The 24,783-nt window shown below is 28.3% G+C and overlaps 1 protein-coding gene across 1 annotated transcript in view; it reads left to right on the top strand.

The window, feature by feature from the left end:
- LOC117181482 (piwi-like protein Ago3) overlaps window positions 1–20,760 on the top strand; it is a 42,207-nt gene extending 21,447 nt beyond the window's left edge. The window contains exons 5-12 of the mRNA XM_033374186.1: window positions 1,709–2,022; window positions 2,159–2,426; window positions 4,607–4,951; window positions 5,042–5,298; window positions 7,196–7,349; window positions 11,038–11,238; window positions 11,322–11,513; window positions 19,070–20,760. Of these exons, the coding sequence (XP_033230077.1) occupies window positions 1,709–2,022; window positions 2,159–2,426; window positions 4,607–4,951; window positions 5,042–5,298; window positions 7,196–7,349; window positions 11,038–11,238; window positions 11,322–11,513; window positions 19,070–19,399 (2,061 nt within the window). The 3' untranslated portion in view covers window positions 19,400–20,760. The remainder of the gene's footprint in view (window positions 1–1,708; window positions 2,023–2,158; window positions 2,427–4,606; window positions 4,952–5,041; window positions 5,299–7,195; window positions 7,350–11,037; window positions 11,239–11,321; window positions 11,514–19,069) is intronic.
- The last annotated feature ends 4,023 nt before the right edge of the window (window positions 20,761–24,783 follow it).

Here is a 24,783-nt window from a genome sequence, read left to right on the forward strand (position 1 = left end):
ATTAAATTTAATCAATAAATGTATCAATGTATTATTTATATTAATTTTTTCAGCTATTAAAAATGTAAACGTGCGTTTTACGATTTGTAACTCAAAAATAAATTTATAATAATATAGTTATGATTAAAGGTTTTCATTAAATTAAAAAAATATTGTGAGTCTAAATTATTTAATTTTTATCCCATTTTATTTGAAATTTCTTAATGTAGAAAAAGAAGAAGTATTTAATATTTAGTAATATTTCACTGTTCATTTAAGACGAGTAAATTGAAGCCAAATATTTAAAAGAAAACAATTTGAAACTTAATTGTTTTACATAGAAAGCTTTGAGTCTTCAGATTTTCGAAGAACTTTTAATCTTTTAGCGTTACAATTTTAATTGTTCTATTTAAAAAGTGTTTAATTTATAAGTGACATTGTTAAATTTTGGCGTATAAATAACAATTGAACATTTATTATTTGTAGAAAAAATTTGAATAATTTTAAGAGATATGTAGAAGTTTTGGAAAGATTCAAAATTATTTCAAGTAATTTAAACGAAGCGTGCTAACATTTTTTTCAGAACTTCTAAATATATTTAAAAATTAATCGAAATTTTCCTACAATTTTTGAAAATCCAGCAAATTAAATAAAATCCTTAAAATCTTCAATGTTCTGCTTTGATTATTCTTTAAATCTCGTAAAATCTTCTTAAACTTTCTGTTACAATAATTTTTCAAAGCGAAAAATCCTTTTCAATTTTCCTAAGAATCTTCAAAAAATTTTATTCTTTTGTAGTTTTTCACAATTCTTAAAAGAATTCTAAATTTTTTGTTTGAAGTCTTCGAAAATCTTAATTTTATTTTAAATTCAGCTGTAACTATTTCAAATTATTTCAAGTTCTAAATTTAATTCGAATCTTTTTTTAAACTTATAAATATCTCTTAATATTATTCTAATATTTTTACAAATAATAAATGTTCTATTATTATTTATGAATTCAAATTTAATTTTTTTTTTCATTTGCAAAATTTTCTAAAGGTTATAGAAAAAATTTAATTCATTTTGAAATATATTTGAAAGTTCTGACAAAAAATTGAACATGGATTTTGAATTTGGAAACATTTTTAACCACTTCTAGATTTTTTAAGATTTGAAAATAAAATTTTAATGCTTTTGGAGGATGCCTAGACTATTTAAAATAAAAATAATTCAACTTCTAATTTAAGTACTGTTAAGTTAAAAAAATTATTTTTCAATTTTGAATGTGTAGCTTAAAATTACTTAAAATAATATAATTTTGAAAATTTGTAAAGTTCATTGCTTGATTCTTTAATTTAGACTGTTGAAAATGTTAGCGTGGATTTATATTTTTGGAACTTAATCTGAATCTTTGAACTCTATAATTTATCAAATTCTAAATTTGGCAGTTTATACGTGTAAGTTATTGAGCATTTGAATACACAGTTTTTGAATTGAAAACTTTTAAACTTCAATTTTAAAAGTTTGGAATTCAAGGGTTCCACTTTGGATGCTTTAATTTATTGTTTATTGTTTATTACTGTATATGTCGTTAAAAATGTTTGCGAACCGGGAAATGATCGGGATTTTTTTTCTTCGATTAAAACGGCCACCCTGAATAAGAACTTAATTTATATATAAACCTAAAATTTTAACTGAATAAACTAACACGTAACTCAATATTGATAAGAAAAAAAATACTTTTCAGCGCAACACACTTGAGTCCGAACATCCTGCCGATGGGTCAAAAGTGGAACTCCTTGTCATTTTCAAAAAGACACAAGGAATGCACGAGAATGTTACATTCTTTAATATTCTAATAAGCCGTGTGATGCGTGCACTTGAGTTAGTTAGAGTCGGTCGGAAAACGTTTAATCCATCCTGCGCTCACGTTGTTTCACAACATCGCTTGGAAATTTGGCCTGGATATGTAACAGCTGTAAATGAATACGAGGGAGGATTAAAACTTTGCGTTGATTCCAGTCATAGGGTCATGCGAACTGATACAGTTCGAGATTTGATGTAAGTAAATCATTTTTTTAAGCGTTTAGTAAATAAATAATAAATCAATTTTACTAAAAACATGATTCCGGGTTTGCGTGATTTGGCTTTTAAAATACATTACTGTTATTAAATCTGGATTACTTTCGATTGATAGACGAGATATCTATCAAAAAAATCCAAGGAACTTTAGGGATGCCGTAACTCAGGAGGTTCTGGGTACTTCGGTACTTACTCGCTACAACAATGAGACTTACCGAATTGATGATGTCGCTTGGGACAAGAGTCCAAAGTATGAGTTTGAAAGGAAAGGTCAGAAAATTTCGCTGATAGATTATTATAAGGTTCAGTGGAATCTTACTATTCAAGATCATGATCAGCCGCTGCTGATCAATCGTGCGAAGGAGCGCACTTCTACTGGACAGGTTTGGATTTTTTAAATATTTTTTTCGTTGTTGATATAAAATATACGCTCATGCATACAATTTACTATTAAGATATAAAAACGTATCGTTAAATTAATGAGCTATTTTCTTCATTTTTATGAGAAGTTGCAATTATACGTTTTCCATGTCTTCTATTCTAGAATGGGAAATCATACCTGATATAAGAAGTTGGAATACTTATTCATACATAATCTAAATTCATTGCCAATAACGCATTCGAAGCCAATTCCGATATCAAAGTTACGATTCTTGGCTGAATATTGTTCTAGATTTTTAAGAGGGCGTCTAGTGACCTTGAAAACCTGCTGCTGAAAATTTGTTTATTTGTCAAGATATAATTTATCTTTTGTTTATTACAGAATAAATAAAGATATTTCAAGGCACTTTGTATTGAGGCGTTCAACTTATAAATTATAATCTTATCAATATAATAATAATATATATCTTATATAAATAATATTTAATATCTTAACATAATTCAGAATTAGAATAAGCCATGTCCATATAACGGATTTTTTTAGGGGTTGACCACTCGGTTTTTGAGTGTACAACAGATTTAAAATAAAGATTTCACGGCAATTTTATAAACATTTTAAAACTTTAAAGATTTAAAGGATTTCAAAGATTTGGAAAGGTGTACAGTACACCAGATTTCAAAGATTTCAAAAATTTGAAACGATTTCAAGAGATTTTAAAACATTTTAGAAGATTTAAAAATATGTCGAATAATTCAATGGCTTCAACGAATAAAAAAAATTTTCCAGGCAAAGATTCAAGAAATATTTTATAAATATTTCAAAATATTTCACAAAGATTTCAAACATTCAAAAAAGGCGTGTTTTTTATTATTATCATTAAAAAGTTCTTACAAAAATTCGCCAAAGATTTCGAACATTTTATAAAGATTTGGAACATTTCACAAAGATTTTAAAACTGAAAAGAGTTTAAATATTTTAAAAAGGGTAAATTAAACCATATTTTTTAGATTTCAAAACGTTCCAATGATTTTTTAGAATATATCAAAAGATTTCACTAAGATTTGTAATCATTTAAATAATTCCAACAAATTTACAAAGATTTCGCTAAGATTTCGAACATTGCACAAAGATTTTAAAACTTTCAAGAGATTTTAAAGATTTCAAAACATTTTAAATAACTCCAAAAATTTTTTAGGAGATGTCAAAAGATTTCACAAAAGTTAAAGATTTCTTAAAACTTTCATAAAGATTTCAAAACAATACGAAAATTGCAAAGATTTCAACAAGGGGACAGTACACTAGATTTCAAAGGTTTCAAAACATTTTAAATATTTTAAACGATATCAAATTTTTTTATAAGATTTCAAAAGATTTAACAAAGATTTCAAATATTCCAGTGATTCAAATGAATACAAAAGACTCAGAGAAGATTTCACAATTTCTCTACAGAATTCATAAGGATTTCAAAAGAATTTCAAAAGTTTTCAAGCATTTCAAAACATTTCAAAGATTTTAAGCGATTTCAAATGTTTCAACACATTTGACAACATTTCAAGACTTCAATGATTTTAAACAAACACAAAAGACTTCGCAAATAGAGATTAAAGAAAGAGTTCACAAAGATTTCAAGAATTTTAAAGGTTTTACAAAAGCTTTGAAAAATGCCAAAAGATTTCAAAAGATTTCAATTATTTCAAAGATTTAAAAATGTTCCTAAAGATTTCACAAAGACGACTCATCTTCTCCAAAAATTAATAATTTGTTTATTTACGATTCATTTACGGCATATTTACGATATGCCAAACGTTTATTTCATTATTTGATGCAAAAAACGGAGACCTGGAAAATTTTGATTTCTTAACCTGGAAAAGACCTAGAATTTTGTTCCTAAGAATCGCTAGACACCCTGTTTAAGGATCTTCTATAGAAGGATTAACTGTAAATTTGAATCATTCTCATAAAATAACACTGAATGACGTTTCCACTTTTTAGTTTTGCAATTTTTACCTTAAAATAATTATACCAGAGACAAAGTTTTTTTACGCAGATATCATGGGCCCAAGGATCTCTTAAAAAGATAATAATGGATGTCTAGTTCTTAATTTATGAAAATATTGTTAATGGTGTATTCGAATTTTTTATTGAATATTCAAATATGAACCATTGAAATTAATTTAACAGACCCAGGAAAGAATGCTTCTCCTGATTCCGGAATTCTGTTACTTGACCGGAATTTCTGATGCGATGCGTAGTGATTTCCGCATCATGAAGGACATCCATGGAATCACAAGCTTAAACCCGACTGGACGTAGAGATGTCATTCGAAAATTTGTACAAAAAGTTAAAGAAACCGATGTTACGAGGGAACTTTTGGCAGGTTGGGGATTGCGATTGGAAGATGACACGATAAAGCTTACAGGAAGAGCTTTGGATCCCGAAACGTTGATTTTTGGAAAGGGCAAAACTCTGTCTGCTGGAAACAAAGCTTCCTGGCCCGCAGCTACTAGAATGTCCGTTTTGAGAACTGTTAGTATTTATTTATATTTCTCTTGAAATACCTACTAATATACCTTTATTGAAATTGTCGTACTGTATTAATACTCTTATTTTTTTCAGCCTCATTTGAATTCGTGGGTCCTTCTATTTGATAAGAGAGATGAACGCAAGTGCAAGGAGTTTGTTCAAATGTTAAAACACGTTTCATCTGCAGTTGAAATGAAGGTTTCAGATCCGACAATGATTCCCCTTCCGAATGATCGCACTGAGAGTTTCTTGATGAAACTTCGTGAAGTTATCAAGTCCAGGGACGACATTGACATGGTTGTCATGGTCTTCCCATCTATTCGACAGGATAGATACTCGACAGTAAAAAAGTAAGTTTTCATATCTAGATGCAAAAATATTCAAAGTTATAGACCGTCGAATTAATTAAACAGCGAAATTAAGGCATGTTTTTTCGGATCTTTTTAAGTCGAATGGTGAGAAATTTCTAATTTCGAGGTGAATTATAAACAAAGTGAAACCAAAAATTTCTATCTTTCAACTTTCAAGTCTGGATAATTTGTTAAATGTATAAATTCGTAATAGTTTTATTTTAGTTTTTTCAATCGAGTTACACGCGCATCTCTGAAATAATGTGAAATTGAACGAGTTCGTTTTTAAATTCTTTTCGAAATGGTTCAGGTACCAATTTGCAATTTTACAGTTAGAAACACTTCTAATTTTAATTTCTTAAATTTTAAAGACTCATTATAAAATTGTTCAATTGTGAAGACGTAATATTTTTAAGGCTAGACGCCTTTTTTGTGAGCATTGTTCTATTCAGGAATAAAATATGAAACATAAAACATTTTTAATTTTGCAATAAGCGATTTAAAAATATTATATTTGGAATATACGTTGTTTATTTGTGATTCCAGCGGTATATCACTTGCAGTCAAAAGATTAAAATTAGAATACGTTGTCGCAAATTTTATTTTATGTTTTGACACTGGCTAACTAGCATTATGGAATTATCGGTAGTATAGTTGAAAATGCAACAGTTGATGCTGTAGAAAATTCGTCTGTTGAGAATTTAATTGTTGAATTTTGTAGAAAAATTGACTGTTAAGAATTCCCTTGTGGAAATTTGTAGAAAATTCGTCTGTTCTTAATTGAACTGTTGAATTTTGTCGAAAATTTGTCTTTGAGAAATTTAAATGTGAAATTTTGTAACCGATAAGATCAATTTTCTACAAAAAGGTGAATTTTCAACGACATACATGAATCTTCTACAAAATAGTTAAGTTGAAAATATTAATTTAACAAATTAATACAATTATAATAATATGAATGATTATTTTATTATTAAGTATTTTAACTAATCATTTTGATCAATATTATTTAAATTCAAATTTATTATTTTAATATTTTTAAATATTAGGAATTTATATTATATAGTAATAATTAGAGGGTGATTTTTAAATCAATTGAATAAAAAGCGTTCATATTAGAATGTTAATTGTTTTTTTTCAAATTGAAATAATTTAAAAACGTGCAATTGGAAAATGAAACAATATTTGCACGTTTTTTCAATACACTAAATTCAATTTTAATAAAAAGCCCTTCAAATTTTAGAATTTTAAATTGAAGCATTAAAAGCGGTTTGCTCTAAAATTTAATTTGTTTAAAATTATACAATTTCCAGTTGAAAGCGGTAATAGATCAACAATTAAATTGGAAAGGTACAGAATTCAATGTATTTTTATTAAAAATTTATAGATGAGAATTTTGATTGCCTCAAATGTAAAATTGTTCATGCTTGCATGTTTAATTTTCAATTTGAAACCCTTGAAAATTTCGAATTGTTTCGCATTTACATTTGTTAGGGATGTTCGTGCGTTAATAAATAGTTGAATTTTGATCATATAATCTAAAATACGTTTTCTGTGAAAATTCCGGGCTCGCTAGAGTTTAGAGGGATTACTTTACGAGAAATTTAATTTTAAAAATGATGATTCTAGTATGTGTCGTATGTAGAATGATTTGCTCCATCTGACACTTTGATTTTTAATTACTTCAAAATCCGACTTTAGGAATTAAAAAATTAAATTACTAATGCACCGAACTGTCATCTTTAATTGAGCAATCGGCAATTTGTTCTGAGTCTTAGGTACCCAATCTGAAATTGAAATATTTCAAATAGAAGTATTTAAACTTTTAAACGTTGAAAGAATCTGAAGTTGTTTATGTTTTATGATCTAATTGCTAAGGAAATTTATTTATTTACAGGCTTTGCTGTGTAGAAATGCCGGTCCCATCGCAGGTGATCCTGTCCAAAACGATTGGGATGGACCCAAAGAAAGCTAAAAGTGCAGTGGAAAAGATTGCTCTGCAAATGAATTGCAAACTTGGAGGTGCACTATGGGCACTCAAACTTCCCTTCGTAAGTGAATTTTTTAATCTATTGCTTTTTACAATTAAAAATCTGTCAATTCCTTGTTGATCTAAGTTCAAGTCAGGGTACCTACCCTACCTGAAAAAAACTGGAAATGTTAGGACATTTTTTCGCGTGCTTGCTGAATTTTTTGTTTAAATTGCATTATAAAATTCAATAGCAATGATTCTTAATTTGTAAAAGTAGCTTTATGTTACTGAATTGAACTATTCTGTTGAAAATTCGTTTTTTTTTGTTGCTTAAAATTATTTTTTTTTACTGCAAATTTAACGATTCTATTTTTGGTTTAAATTGATTATTTGAAAATTTAAGTATCTCGTTGAAACTGCATTTTGATGAATTACACTGTTTTTGAATATCAAAATTAATCTTTTTTGTTTGAAATATTAAATACTACGTTTTTCATTCAGATTCAAGCTTCATCATTGTAATTGAAAATGCATCTTTTTGATTGAGAATTTACCTGTTTTGTTGGAAATGTGTTTTTTATTGCCTCAAAATTATTATTGTTTGCTGACAATTTAATTATTATTACAGTTGAAACTTAACTACTTTGTTGAAAACTGTTTTTATTTTTTAAATATTTTTTTCCATGCTGAAAATATAATGGTTTCAGTTAAATAATCCATCACTTTGGTTAAAAATACATCTCTTTAGTTGAAAATTACATTTTTAAACCAAAACTTTAACTATTCGATTTTTTGCTTTGAAAAATTGAATTTTTAAATTACATTTTCGTTTTTTTGTTGCTGTAATAATTAATTTTCATGGTTGAAAATTCCTCTTTTTGGTTCAAAATTCAACGGTTGCAGTTAAAGATTCATATTTTTAGTTGAAAATTCATCAGTTTGGTTGAAAATTCATTAGTTTGGTTGAAAATTCATTTTATTCAACGGAAAATTAAACTATTCCTTTTTTTGTTGAAAATTTGTATTTGTTAGTTCAAAAATCAACTATTTGCTTGAAATTTTGTCTTTTTTTCGTACAAAATTGAACTATTTCGTTGAAAATTCGTGTACCAGTTGATAATTCATAATTTTAGTTGAACATTCAACTATTACAGGTAAAGATTCATCATCTTAGTTAAAAATTCATCTTTTTGGTTAATAATTTAAGTATTCCAGTTACATATTAATCATTTTATTTAAATAATTGTTTTTTTTTGTAGAAAATTCCACTATTCCAGTTGAAGATTCATTTTAGTCAAAAATCCGTATCGTTAAAAATTAATTTTTTTAACCTGAAAATGTTTCTACTCTAATTTTGTTTGCAAATTGCTATTTTAATCAGATGCTATTTTAATCAGATATTCATAATTTTTTGATTTGAAATCGTAGATTTTAAATTATTTATGTCTTACGGTCCAATCGTAAATCGAAAAAATAAATATGAGTCAAAAAAACATATTCTTCGAAACTCAGATAATTATTTAATAGAAAAAACTCCTTTTGAAACTTCCTGACGTTTCGGTTAACATGCGTACCTTTTTCAAAGGTTCTTAATCTAAATAATTATATTAAAGATTAGTAATTTTATTTTGAACAAATATGATGGATAATTACGTAGATTTAAATACATTGTTACCTGAGTTGATGATAGTTTAAAATAGTCAAACAGATCAATTTTCAGTCAAAAAAGTAACATTTCAGTCGATTGTTTAAAAAAAAAAAATTAATTAAAATTTAGTCATTTTTAGAAGTCTCAAAAAATTTTTTCGAGACTTCAATCGATTAGAACTACATTTTTTAAAATTGTACAAGAAAACAAAATTGGCGTAGGTTAGGACGGATGAACAGAAATTGACAGTTTCAGAAATACATGAAGAATACGTAATGACATTCAGGGCCTATCAGAAAGATTAAGAAATTCACTTAAAAAATTTAATATCAATGTTTATTTTAAGAACACTAATACATTAGATAATTATTTGTCAAGAAGAAAGGACGTCGATTCCATTGAAAATTTATCTGGTGTTATTTATTTAATTAAATGTAAATGTTGAAATAAAGCTTATATAGGTGAAACTGGCAGGAGATTAAAAACTAGAATTGCTGAACACAAAAGAGATTGTGAAGTTGGGAATTTTAACACAGGTTTGTCGCAACATTCTTGGAATTTCAATCGTTACTTGATTTTGATTTTAAACGTATTAAAATATTAGCTACAGAAAAAAAATACTTATCAACGACGTATTATTGAGTCTATTTTTATAAACAAATATCGTAAGATTTCAGTTAATTTACAGGCTGAAATTCTAAATATTAATAAAATTTATCAGAGTATTATAAAATAATGTTTTTAATATTAATCATCTCTATATGTATATATGTGTATATGTATGTATGCTACATGTGTGTATATATGTATGCATATGTATGGATGTGTACATATACACATTTTTTAAATTTCTTATTTCATATTTAAACTCAATTACGCGCTTCCACATCAGTGGTTTTCAATGGAAACTTGCCTATTACATCATCGTTCATTACGTATTCTTCATGTATTTCTGAAACTGTCAATTTCTGTTCATCCGTCCTAACCTACGCCAATTTTGTTTTCTTGTACAATTTTAAAAAATGTAGTTCTAATCGATTGAAGTCTCGAAAAAATTTTTTGAGACTTCTAAAAATGACTAAATTTTAATTAATTTTTTTTTTTTAAACAATCGACTAAAGTGTTACTTTTTTGACTGAAAATTGATCTGTTTGACTATTTTAAACTATCATCAACTCAGGTAACAATGTATTTAAATCTACGTAATTATCTATCATATTTGTTCAGACTAAAATTACTAATCTTTAATATAATTATTTAGGTTAAGAACCTTTGAAAATGGTACGCATGTGTACCGAAACGTCAGGAAGTTTCAAAAGGAGTTTTTTCTATTAAATAAATATCTGAGTTTCGAAGAACATGTTTTTTTTTACTCATATTTATTTTTTCGATTTACGATTGGACCGTAAGACATAAATAATTTGAAATCTACGATTTGAAATCAATAAATATCAACGGTCGAAGAAAGGATTGATTTGTTTCATCAAATCATTTTACAATTCATAATTTTATTTGTAAATTGATCTTTTTGGTAGAAAATGAGACAACTTAGTTCGAAGTTAAACAATTTTGTTAAAAAATGTATCTGTTTCGTTTAATATTGTTTTATTGTAATTCAAGATTTTTCGTTTTACTTGAAAATTCATCACTTTGGTTATTTTTTTTTAATTTTGTGTAAATTAATTATTTTTAATAAAAATTTAACTTCCATTTTTGTGGTGAACAGTGATATTTTTTAGTTAAAAATTCAACTATTTTGTTGAAAATTGATCTTTTTTATTTGAAATTTAACTATCAGAGACAAATGTAAGAAATTAATTTTTATGTTTGGAGTATTATTTAATTAATTGATAGTGTATTGGTGAATTGTATCCTTAGAAGTTGAAAAAAAAACATTATTTATAATAAACTCGAAAACCTGTATATATTTCGAATTGATTGTTTAAAAAATGTGAAATATTTGAATAAGCCCGTAACATTAAAAATGATATCTGGAAAAAACTTGTGATACGTGGAAAAAAACCCTGGAATTGTCAGAAACTTTTTTCCAGGATTTGAGTAGAGACCCTATAATTCTAGTGTTCTAATTATTGGTATATATTTATTTGTTTACAATTAGGACAAGTGTATGATCTGCGGAGTGGACGTTTATCATGCAGGAGTTGGAAAAGTGACTCACGGAAGCGTCGCTGGTTTCGTTGCCAGCATGGACAACGGTCTTACTTCATGGTACTCAAAAATCTGCATCCAAGCTCGCAACCAGGAGTTGGTTGATCTGCTCAAAATTTGTCTGATCTCCGCTATCAAAGCTTATCAAAAGGTGCGTTTATAACATTACTTATTTTGATTTCATTTTGAAAATAGGCATCAAAAATTTTAATTATTATCTCTCGAATCTTGTAGAAAAATGGCTTTTTCCCGGACAGAATTTTCCTCTACCGTGATGGTGTAGGCGATGGACAGTTGGACACAGTGTCCAACTACGAAGTAAAGCAGCTTATGTCTGCTTTTTCGATGGTGGAAGAGAACTACTGCCCAAGACTGACCATCGTGATTGTACAGAAGCGCATCAACACTAGGATTTTAGCTGTTAACGTAAGTAGTTTCAGGATTTTGAAGCGTCAGCAGGGTTGCTACATGGAAAAGTCATGACATTTTGAAAAAATGTGGATTTTTTTTATTCGCATCTACCATAAAATCTTAAAAACTAGTGTAGTACTTCGAGGCGAATTGATACGAATTATTAAAAAGAAATTAAAATAGCATTATTATAATTTCAGATTTTTTAAAATTTTGTGACATAGTTAGAATTATTTAAAATCTAATGATTTTTTAAAACAGATTTACGTATCCTAGTGGTAATAATTTCTACAAATGTGTACGAATATTTGTAAGAATTTCTACGAGTTTTCAATGCATTTTCGATTCTTCAAATAGTTTGCAAAGTAAAATAATCTACTTTTTAATTTGTATCGTTTACAGTTTTGCAAATATTGATACTTTAAGGGTGTAAAGGGATCACGCCGCTTCAGGAAACCATTACAATTTTGTCAGTTTTTACGTATGTCACCGCTTTTGAAAAATTTAGAAAATCTAAATACTCTATAATATTTGTAGTCGAAAAACTAAAACGCGTTGTGAGGATATTTTTTTCATATAAAATTGTAGAAAATTATCGAGTTTGACTTCTACATTTTCACTAATTTTTCATAGAAATATGTACATTACATATTTATTCAACTTTGCCGAAATTTATAGTTTCTTACAAAAACCTTTGCAAAATTATGAAAAACTAAACCTTCATTCTGGTGTCGCAGAATTCTCAATTTTGTTCTTAATAAATATTGTTTATACACAATCTTGTATAGAAATTAGTAATTTTCTAAGAAAATGTGAGACAATTTACAAACCTTTGCTATAGGATTTAAGATTTTCCTATTTTTTCTCAGAAAATTATAGATTTTTATAATTGTGTTTAGACATTTATAATGTTCTAAAATCAAAATACGAAAAGCTACATGTAGTTTTTCCAGGCGTAACCTTCGAGGTTCCACACTTTATTACTTTTTTTATACTTCAGTCAAGGCAATTCTTTGATACTCGTTTCAATCTAAAGCTACTTTTTCGCTACATTTTTGAGTAAAGTTATATACGAAATGAATTCTACTAAAAAAAATTAAATTTTTTTTATTAATAAGAAAGATGGAAGAAAATTAAGATAAGTCGAGTTCATAAAATTATGAAAATCCAAATTTATATTATTAAAAAACATTACATCAATTTAAATTTTTTGGTGTTAACTGATAGTAAAAAATTTTATTTAAAAAATAAAATTTCTTTCATTTTTTTGTATTACAATTTTTAGAAAAATAGTTGTTTCTATGGCGTGTTTTTATTTTGTACTGAAGAAGTAATAAATGTAAATGTAACATCTAAGAACAAATGTGTTGAGCTCTGAGGAAATTATGCCTTGTTTGTCTATTGCAAACTAATAACATGTCACATACATTTAAAATAATAAATTCAAATTAATTGAACCTTGACCAATTTAATTTTTGATAATTTAAACAAATTTAACTTTAACAAAATTGGTGTTATTTGAATTTTTTATTATCATTTTTAATTAGAAATTGCAGATAAAAAAATATAAGCTATAAGGGAAACTTTTAATTATCTCCATAGCCGTTTTAGATTTTTAAACATGTATTTCCGTTCCGCCCTAATTATTCAGTGTGATTCAAATGGCCTTAAATCTTTAATAGAGATAAGTGCTTTTAAATATAGGTCTACATATTACCAATAATAACGAAAATAACTTTTTTTCTTAAGACTTGCCAATACAGACGCATTCCTCTGGTAAATCTGCATAATTTTCATCTATTGCAATTTTATCTAAAATCAAGCAGATGTTGTGTTGTATATCAACTACCCTGTAAATAAATAATAGTTTTTAAAGTATTGATTATAGAGGCAATTGTAGTGGATAAAATTTGTACAGATTTACCAGATAAATTCGAGTTTTACCATATATTTTAAATCTTTTCAAATTATAGAGAAACCCAAGGCTAGTCTATAGACTTATATTAGAAATCACTTATCTTTATTAATTTAAGAAATCTTCTATATTAAAGCTTTAACTAAATTAAAGTTTGAATTATACTTTGATTTATTTTTTTATATAGTAATCTTTTTTCATGATGTAGAAAAAAATCAAAGTGCACCTTAATTTTTTAAAGTTGATGTTTTTTAAATCGTAATACGCTCATTTTCCTTATACAAGCAAACTCGAGTATAGCTCGCCCAGAGATAGTAATTCCGAGAATTGTCGTCGCGAACGTGCAATTCTATGAGTTAGTTTACAGCAAAGTGTCGACAGTACTGATAAATAAAATGTATTATAAATTAGATATGTAGTAATTACATTATTATATCTCGTGCAGATCTTTTTGTGTTTTTTCTATGAACACTTTTTATTTCAGACTTTGATTTTAGTGTCTCGACGATTTCAGATTTTCTATCATTACAGGTAAGAGACATACGTGTACAAAGATTACTAAAATTGCAATTTTACGAGATTGTACTTTTCTTAGCTACAAATAAAACGCATCAATTGATTCTTATAAAGTACGTTTACTTTCAATTGTTTGTTATTCATAAGAATATTAATGAAAATCAAATTTGAAGAATTTGAATTTGGGATCAAGGTTAGTGACACTGAAAAACTTACAATTTTATATTGTATAATTTTTAAATTGATTAAAAAAATATTTGTTTAAATGTATATGTTAGAATATTATGTACCAATTATTATTATCTACCTATATTTGTATTCCAAGCATGAGGTTCATTAACCTCTTCAACTAACCTCGAACTGTTGACAGATTTTCGTGTTTCATGATTGAAATAAAAATGTTCGTAGATAATAATAAATTTGAACTAATATTGTAATATACACATTTACATATACAAATATTTTTTGAATGAATTTAAAAATAATACAATTTAAAGCGTTTTAGATGTAATTTACACCTTATACTATGAAAAAACACGTTTTTTCACAACAATGTTTTTTGAACGCATTATAAACTTAAATGAACTTATTTTCAAGCAAATGTGAATTCAAAGTAAATTTTAAATAATTTGTACATCAAATATTTACTGTTTAAAAAATCTGACCTAAACGTTAGGTTAGAATTCGTATTTAAATTCCAATCGTCTATTCTTCATATTTTTTGCATAAACTTTGTAAAATTTTTCGCTACATACAATAATTAAACTTCATTTAAGCTTATAATGCACTGAAAGTGTCCAACTTACATGACATAGTGAAATAATTGTTTTTTCGTATAAAAATACTTTTGATAAAAATGTGTTTTTTCACTGTATAAGATAGAAATTCTATATAAAACACTTTATATCAAGATTTATTGTTATTAGTCAATAATTGTTCTAAACTTCACAAAACAATTGTAAAAATATTTGATGCAAAAATTAAAAAGCATTTTTGAAATTCTACCTACTTTTTCTAGTTCTCATTTTCGGCACCAGATGGCGCAATTGTCGTCCACCATTCCAAATATACGAGATATAATAATAAAATTAATACCTGATTGGTATTAAATTAAATTTAGTTAATACTGTCGACACTTTGCTGTAAATCATCTCACGGAATTGCACGTTCCGGCGATTCGTCGCTGTCTTCACGGAACGTTTCTGATTGGTTGACGTCTCATTCTAGCCGTGCTGTTTCATGGGCTAGAGGCCTCAGACGCAGAAAATCCAAGAAATCTCTATTGGAAGCCTTTAAAATTGAATTATTATAAAAAAAACTTTCGAAATAAAAAGTAATTTTAAATTGGAAATATGTATAAAAAATTTTTTTTTTTGTCTTTTAACTGATTTTGAAATTTTGCACTTTTTGGAACATTAAAAAAAACGTACTGATAATGTTTCTAAGGTTATGTTCCTTAAACAAAACAAAAATACTCTATAATATCAATTTCTGAAAAATATTTAAACAAAAAGCTTTACAATAAGAGAAATATGTTTTCAAATAAGACTGTAAAGCGGTTCATTAGAGACAGATATATGATACTTAAAAAGAAAAGGGAAAAAAACGGAGAAATCAAAACCATCTCTTTCTCTCGCTTCTTTATTATTTACCCTTCTTTTTACACTGCAAGGATTCAACAGGTTTCGAGGCCTTTTTCAGGCTTCCTCTTCAGGGAAATTCTATTAGTAAACTAATAGGGAATATTTGTATCTTATGCTATTATTATATAAACAACAGAATTGAATTTGAAGTTCATCATTAAGGAATTATTTCCACCATTGTAATTTCTATCTTTAATACCCATGTTTCATTGTTTAAAATTTATTCTGAAGTCATCTAATTCAAAATTGTTCAATTAAAAATCTTTTTAATTGAGAAGTGTGCAGCTATACTTTCTTTCAATTTTATAATTTATGATTTCAAAGAACAACTATTTACATTAATTTTTATATATAGATCCTTATTTTAATATTAAAGATATCGCAATTACGAATATTTAAATTTAAATTCATTAAATTTAAAACCGCCTGAAATTGAATTGGTTGAATTTTGAAAAGTGTAATTGCCATTTTGAAAATTGTTAATTTGTAAACGACTAAATTTACTTGAAGTAATGCCGATTTTTAGGGTTTTTTTTTTATTTTGAACGTTTTTTATAGAATAATTCAATTTTAATGATTTACAATTGAACTTTTTTTTCATTTTGAACTATGATAATAAAGTTGAATTTATTTTTTACGTATTTCTTAGGTTAAATCATAATTTTTAAATTCAATAGTATTGGAATTGTCTAAGTTTAAAAATGTTAGTTTCAAGGTTTTGAATTTTGAAAGCTTCTGCTTTAAATTTTTTGAATTTAAAATCATACACTTCTTCCATTCTTCGTATTATCTCAAAATTTTACCTGTCTAAACCATTTTGAATTGGAACATTTCAAATTTAAAATAAATTCACCATATCTTCAAGTGCAGAAAGTTAGAAAAGTACAAAAGAATTGTTTTGGGGGCGAACTATTGCAAAATCTATAATTTTCTTCAACATGATTTTCATTGATTAATAAGTAAAAAATACGGGATTTCTGTAGCAACCCTGACCAATATTTGAAGTCTTGGCTGAAATAACGGTGTATCAACACATATTTTGCATCCATGGATTTCTATGTATATGAGTTTTTCTTTTAACTGTTTCTCTATTCCGTGGAAGCGCTGTGATCGAAAATTTAAAAATTAAATTAGGAATGAAATGACAAAATAGTCGAGGTTATTTACTTCCATTTACATATCTAAATCTAAGTTAGAATTTTTGAAGGATAATAATAGAAAATTACATTCGCTTAAGTGTCGACAAAAACTTCAAAATTAAATTCGGCAAATTTCACTTAATAAACATTAATTAGGTTAGGTCATTGACAAAGTTGGCCCTATACACATATTGTAAAAAATACAAATCTAGTTTCTCGTCTTTTCATTTTTATTTATTTATTTAATAATTTTTGAATATTATATGTGATATTGCCAGTTCTGGACGTTTTACTCCAGCTTCTCTAGTCCTTTTATTAGGTATATTAAGCTAGCACAACACTATGAAGGTATCGAGATGTAACCTATTTCATAATTTAGGGCAAATTTGGGCCCGTGGTCCTAAATTTTGGGCTCTTTTATTTTTTTTTTTTAAATAGTTTTTGCGCTAGCTTAACGTTAAGCTGGCCGAACATTGCTGTAATACGTGCTAAAAATGATTTCACGGAAAATTCACCTTATACTATAATTTAGGGCTCATTTAGGGCTCTGGGAATATGATAATGGAAAATTTAAAAAAATTGTTACAATTTTTGTTTAAATAATTCTAGTAAAAATGAAGTAAACCATTTTCTTCCTTTACCCTATGTTAAGGCTCACTTGGGGCTCCATAAATATGGTATTTGAATTTTACAATAAATTGTTTAAACAAATTTTGTTTAAACAAATTTTCCAAAACAAAATCTTTTCTTTTCTCTTGCGTAATTTCAGGCTCATTTAAGGCTACTGAAAAATCATCGACTGAAGGTCGCGTGATATTTCCTTTGCCCTTTTTTTTTTGTTATTCATGGTGTTGTGCCACATTAACGTTATAAAAAATACATGAAGAAAACAATAAAAATCATTTTTTCTCCTCGCATAATTTAGTGCTCATTGAGGACTAATTTGGGCCCGTAGTCCCAAATTTTGGGCTCTCGTATTTTTTGTGAAAAATAGTGTTTGCAATAGCTTAACAATAAGTTGGTTCAAAATTGCTGTAAAACGTTATAAAAATGATTTTACTAAAAATTCACCTTATAGAATAGTTGAAGACTCATTAAGGGCTCTGGGAATATAATAATTAAAAATTTAAAAAAAAAAAGTTTAAACAATTTTTGTTTAGACATATTTGCCGAAACAAAATATTTTGTTTTCTCGTGCATAATTTCAGGCTCATTTAAGGCTCCTGGCAAATCATCGACCGAAGGTCGCGCGATATTTCCTTTGCCCTTTTTTTTCTATATGGTGTTGTGCCACCTTAACGTTATAAAAAGTACATGAAGAAAACAATTAAACCCCTTTTTACTCCTCGCATAATTTAGGGCTCATTTGAGGTTAATTTGGGACCGTGGTCCTAAATTTTGAGCTCTTTTATTTTTTGAAAAAAATAGTGTTTGCGCTAGCTTAACGTTAAGTTGGCCGAACATTGCTGTAAAACGCGCTAAAAATGATTTCACGGAAAATTTACTTTATTCAATAATTTAGGGCTCATTTAGTGCTCTGAGAATATGATAATGGAAAATTTAAAAAAAACTGTTCAAACAATTTTTGTTTAAACAATTCTAGTAAAAATCAAGTAAGCAATTTTCTTCCTTCACCCTATAATTTTTGTTCAAACAATTCTAGTAAAAATGAAGTAAACAATTTCTTCCTTTACCCTATGTTAAGGCTCACTTGGGGCTCCATAAATATGGAATTTGAAGTTTACAATAAATTGTTTAAACAATTATTTTTATTTTTCATTATCAAGTTCCCAGAGCCCTAAATGAGCCCCAAATTATTGTATTAGGTGAATTTTGCGTGAAATCATTTTTAGCACGCTTTACAGCAATGTTCGGCCAGCTTAACGTTAAGCTAGCGCAAACACTATTTTTTTTTAAATAAAAGAGCCCAAAATTTAGGACCACGGGCCCAAATTAGCCCTAAATTATGAGATAGGTTACATCTCTATTCCTTCATAGTGTTGTGCCAGCTTAACTTAGCTCCTTTTATTCTTACCTGCGTTCCATTGTCATAAATTTAATTTTCCTTTTTTACCTTTGTTCAAAACTTTAATGTTAGACTTAGAAAGGTACATTTTCGAAGTATATAACCTCGACTATTTTGACATTTCTGTCCCAATTCAATTTTTGAATTGTCGTTCGCAGCGCTTCCTTGGAATAGAGAAACCGTTAAATGAAAGACCTATATACATAGAACTCCATGGATGCAAAATATGTGTTGGTACAACGTTATTTTAGCCGACTCTTCATTTAAAGGACATAAAGAGTGGGTGGTCCTAATTGATGACTATTAATAAATAAAACATTGGCTAATTTCAGCGAAGAGATCTCGACAATCCGCCACCAGGAACTATCGTCGATAGCGACGTGACGAGAAGAAACTTTTACGATTTCTTCCTAGTATCGCAACATGTTGGTCGAGGTACAGTCTCGCCAACACACTACATTGTCATCCATGACAGTTCCAATATGAAAACGGATCACTTGCAGCGATTGACATATAAATTGTGCCACCTTTACTACAATTGGTGTGGCACTGTAAGAGTACCAGCACCTTGCATGTACGCCCACAAACTGGCGTACCTCGTGGGCCAAAGTCTCCAAACTGAGCCAAACGAGTCCCTGGCGCACAACTTGTACTATCTCTAAGGATCTTGTACAAAAATCCCGAAAAAAGACTGAAGCACGACTGAGGTTTCTGTGATTTGGGATCGATCAAAAGATAAGAAAGACTTGAAGGAACAAAGTTTTCTTGATGAGGAACCAATGACTTTAATTTCTAAGAATGTATTTACTAGAAAAATTAGTAACTTTCAATCTTATACCTCTCATTCAGAAATCTTCACTTCCTTGCTAAAGTCATCCTTCACTTTTTGCAATTTCTTCAATGTCATCTCCTGAATGTTTTAACGATAGGATCCTTCGGAGTTACAATGTTTTCCGCTCTCTAGTATTAATAATCCCTTCGTTGCCATTCTGTTAATATTGCTATATATTTTCTATTCAAATATTCAAGGTAATCTTGAAACTGATTAGTACTTAGTAAGTTATGAGAAGCGTGAATTGCATATAATGTAAATACTGAACAGTACAAATAATTATGTTGATAAAGTTCACTGTAAACTTTCACGCGAACTCCATACGAAAAATTTGTCCATTTCGTAATTAGAATGGGGTAATTGCTTGATTTTTAGATAATATCTATTTTTAAAACTACAACACATTTTAGCATTTGGAGTAGGTTTAAAGAAAAGGTTGCTGAATACTTTATTGATGAGAAAATAAAATATTAAAAAAAGAAAAGTATCGAAACCTCTATTATTTAAAAATGTGCAACTACCTCATTTCTTGGATTCAAATAACTCAGATTATTTTATTTTCCTTTACTTTCTTTATACTAGTTTTAAGTTTGGAGTATTCTAGGGGTAATTTTCATCGTTTTTGAGAGCTTCGCAAAAGTACCAGAGAAACGTTTACTTTTATTGTGTTCATTTTCCTTTTTTTTTTTGCGGTTTTTGACATTGTATGTTGATATTAAAGTGGAGCTGAAGTTCATGGGAAAAATATTTTCCCTTAGAAATAAATTACTCGTCTTTGAGATAAAATGTTTTGAAATATATCAAAATGTCTGATTTGCCGGACTAAATCTTAAGATTTTTGTTATGGTGATAACTCAGTGGTTTCGATTTTATATATAAAAAAAAAAATTATCTCAGATTCTTAATTTTAATGTCCCGTTTGTATTTCATGGTTAAAACAACTGTGTTATATTTTTAATTTAAAGTTGTCCTATTTTTTTAATCTTTCCGAATTATACAAATTTGCAGGATATGACTTAAGAAATTCTTGAAAATCCAGAATTGTCTTTTGCTTAGAATTAGGTAAAACTATTTGCAAGAATTATAGTTGATAATTTGAAAATTTATTTAAGAGTTACGTTTTAAGCTGATAGAAAGTCAACTTGCAAACCTTGAGAAAGAAAAATGAAGAATGTAAAAAAACATAAGAGATTAGAAAAAAAATTGAAAAAATTTTTTTTATAATATTTTTGTTCAAATTTAGGTATATATATATTTTTATTTTTGCAAAATGTTGAGACAGAACTAGTGTGCAGTGTATTGAAAAATATGTATGTGTTGGAGGTTTCAAAATAACGTAAGACGTACGCTGGTGAATTGGTGTCAACCTTTTTTATTTTTATATAAAACGATGGAATATGCGTTTTTGTATCTGCTTATTTAGCTTTAAATAAAAAGCTGAAGTAGAATGTATTTTTTTGTACTCTCGGAAAACTTCCCCTTTTCCCATTCAATGCAAATATTATATTCAAAAATCTTAAAATAAAAACCGAATTTTTATCTAAAAAAGAAAAGTATATAGGTATCTGATTCCAAGAATGATTTTTTCGGGACTGTCTCCTAACTCGCGATGCCATCTTTTCCGTTTGTCATGAATAGATTATTTAGCTGTTTATATAACTTAATATTAAAGAAAAAAATGAGATCGAGAATGAATTATTATTACAAAATAGCACTTTTTTTAGGACCTGCCTTTATAATAGCTTGAACCATTTTTCATTGATTCTAATAAATGATGCTAAAAATAGACCTTAAAAAGTATTGACCACGAGTGAAATATTAAATCTGTTTCTTAAATTTAGGTGAGAATTAGGGTGTTCCTTATTTATACGCGGTCTATTTTTTGTTGATGATTTTTCTGTAATAAAATAACATTTTATATAATTTTATAATTAAAGGATCCGCGGTCTAAGCCTGTTAACTGAAATTTGTTTCGAAATTGATTTTTTGTATTTTCTGGAACATTTTTTGTATGCAGTTAAAATACCACAAACGAAACGACGCAGTTCTTTCTAGTTTTTTGTTTAAATGGATTATCGAAAATCGCGTTTGTTTATTTGGTGCAGGTCTAAACCTGTTAACTGCCTGTGGCGTCTAATGGGAAATACGTATTTTTCCCACCTCGGCTCAGTTTACTCGTGGAATAGTCCAGTGAGACACATGTCAGTGTGTGCGGTTACGTGTACGTGTGAGTCGAAAGTTATTTGTGGCTATTTTTACGTCATCTTCGATGTTTTCGTCCACAGATCGCTGTCAAGGCGAAGGTGAGCGACGCGTCTCTATTACTAACACTCAGCAAATTGTTACAATAAATTATTTGAAATTTTTGCAAGCACATCTATGTCTGGCATGCGATATAAATATTTTGACATATAACACTTGCCCGAAGTTCGAAAAATAACGTAGAAAAATGCGATCCCTGAAAAAACAATATAAAATCAGCGGTAGAATACTGCAGATAACAGGTGCAGACCGCTGGACGCCTTGTAGATAACATATGAATAGCTTTTACGTGTCATATAACGTTCAATTTTGATTTAAATGTTATAAAAGTAATGTGTTATTTTACTGTAGTAAATGAACAAAAAACATTTTACAGTTTTAAAAAATATTGAAAATTTCAAAAATAACGAATTTTCTTCGCCCTGTGAGATTTCTAAATTGCCAGTTAACAGGTTTAGACCGTGGACCCTTCAATTATAGGTCTATCAAGCTAGCACCTCCACAAACGAAATTCCCAAATTTCTTTATGTCAGAATTTTGGGCTTTTTTTGTTCTGTATTGCCGATTTATGAGCTCCGCTACTTTTTGTGAAAATTCAAATTTTGAGTGGAGGTGCTGACTTGAATCATGTCAGCACCTCCACTATATAAAAATTGAAAGAAAAAAAAATCAAACACGTCAGAATTTTGGGCTTTCTTGGGCTCTTAAACGCACCAGTAACCAATTTCCAAAAACCACCCCTACGAAATATAAAACCACCCCCTATGTAAAAAATCAAATTCGGAAAAAAAACACCAGAATTTTGGGCTTATTTTGGGCTCTAAAATGCATGAAAAAAAATTGAAAAACTACCCCCATTTTCAAAAAACCACCCCCTTGAAAAAAATAAAATTTGCAAAATCCAAAATGCACTAGATTTTTGGCTCATTTTAGAGTCTCAAATGCACTTAACATTATATTAGAAAAACCACCCCTGTGTAAAGAACGTCAACCTAATAATAAAAACTTAAACCTTGATGTTGGCATTTTTGAACAGCCCAAAAATCAGAGACTCCATTTGAACCATAGAATTCGAAAAATATCAGAGACTATAGTAACACTGTAATATTCCGAAAAAGATTGGTTTGAACAAAATTATGTTTGATTGTTAAAAATCAAGTATTGGGGACCAAAAATCGGATTAGGTATTTTTAAGAAGCCCAATAATCATAAACTCTACTGACACTGGAAAATTCTCAAAAATATTAATTTTTGACAAAGTCATATATACATGGTAGAGAAGGGTTGATTTTATAAGTTAAGGGTTGAAGCCCAAAAATCAGAGTAGGTATTTTCGAGGAGCCCAAAAATCAAAGAATACATTGACAATAGAAAATTCTCAAAAATATTATTTCTTGACAAATTCGTATATACGTGGTAGAGGAGGGTTGATTTTATACGTTAAGGGTTGAAACCCAAAAATTAGAATGGGTATTTTCGAGGAGCCCAAAAATCAGAGACTACATTGACACTAGAAAATTCCCAAAAATATTATTTTTTGACAAAGTCTTATATACGTGATAGAGAAGGGTTGATTTTATGCGTTCATGGTTAAAATCCAAAAATTAGAGTGGGTACTTTCGAAGAGCCCAAAAATCAAAGACTAAATCGACACTAGAAAATTCTCAAAAATATTATTTCTTGACAAAGTCATATATACATGGTAGAGAAGGTTTGATTTTTACGTTAAGGGTTAAAGTCCAAAAATCAGAGTGGGTATTTTCGAGGAGCCCAAAAATCAGAGACTACATTGACACTAGAAAATTCTCAAAAAATATTATTTTTTGACAAAGTCATATATACGTGGTAGAGAAGGATTGATTTTATACGGTAAGGGTTGAAGCACAAAAATCAGATTGGGGATTTTCGAGGAGCCCAAAAATTAGAGACTCTACTGATACTAGGGGCTTCAACCCTTAACTTATAAACTCAACCCTTCTCTACCACTTATATACGACTTAGTTAAAAACTAATATTTTTGAGAATTTTCTAGTGTTAAAGTAGTCTCTGATTTTTGGGCTCCTCGAAAATATCCACTCCGATTTTTCGGCTTCAACCCTTAACTTATAAAATCAACCCTTCTCTATCACATACATATGACTTTATCAAAAATTAATATTTTTTAAATTTTCTAGTGTTAATGTAGTCTCTGATTTTTGTGCTTCAAGCCCTAAACGTATAAAATCAACCCTTCTCTACCACGTATGTTATATGACTTTGTCAAAAAATAATATTTTTGAGAATTTTCTAGTGTTAATGTAGTCTCTGATTTTTGGGCTCCTCGAAAATATCCACTCCGATTTTTGGGCTTCAACCCTTAACTTATAAAATCAACCCTTCTCTACCACGTATATACGACTTTGTGAAAAACTAATATTTTTGAGAATTTTCTAGTGTTAAAGTAGTCTCTGATTTTTGGGCTCCTCGAAAATATCCACTCCGATTTTTGGGCTTCAACCCTTAACGTATAAAATCAACCCTTCTCTATCACATACATATGACTTTGTCAAAAATTAATATTTTTGAGAATTTTCTAGTGTTAAAGTAGTCTCTGATTTTTGGGCTCCTCGAAAATATCCACTCCGATTTTTCGGCTTCAACCCTTAACTTATAAAATCAACCCTTCTCTACCACGTATATATGACTGTGTCAAAAAATAATATTTTTGAGAATTTTCTAGTGTTAACGTAGTCTCTGATTTTTGTGCTTTAACCCTCAACGTATAAAATCAACCCTTCTCTACCACGTATGATATATGACTTTGTCAAAAAATAATATTTTTGAGAATTTTCTAGTGTTAATGTAGTCTCTGCTTTTTGGGCTCCTCGAAAATATCCACTCCGATTTTTGGGCTTCAACCCTTAACTTATAAAATCAACCCCCCTCTACCACGTATATATGACTTTGTCAAAA

Source organism: Belonocnema kinseyi, chromosome 10 (assembly GCF_010883055.1).
Source record: "Belonocnema kinseyi isolate 2016_QV_RU_SX_M_011 chromosome 10, B_treatae_v1, whole genome shotgun sequence".
Taxonomy (NCBI): Eukaryota; Metazoa; Arthropoda; class Insecta; order Hymenoptera; family Cynipidae; genus Belonocnema; species Belonocnema kinseyi.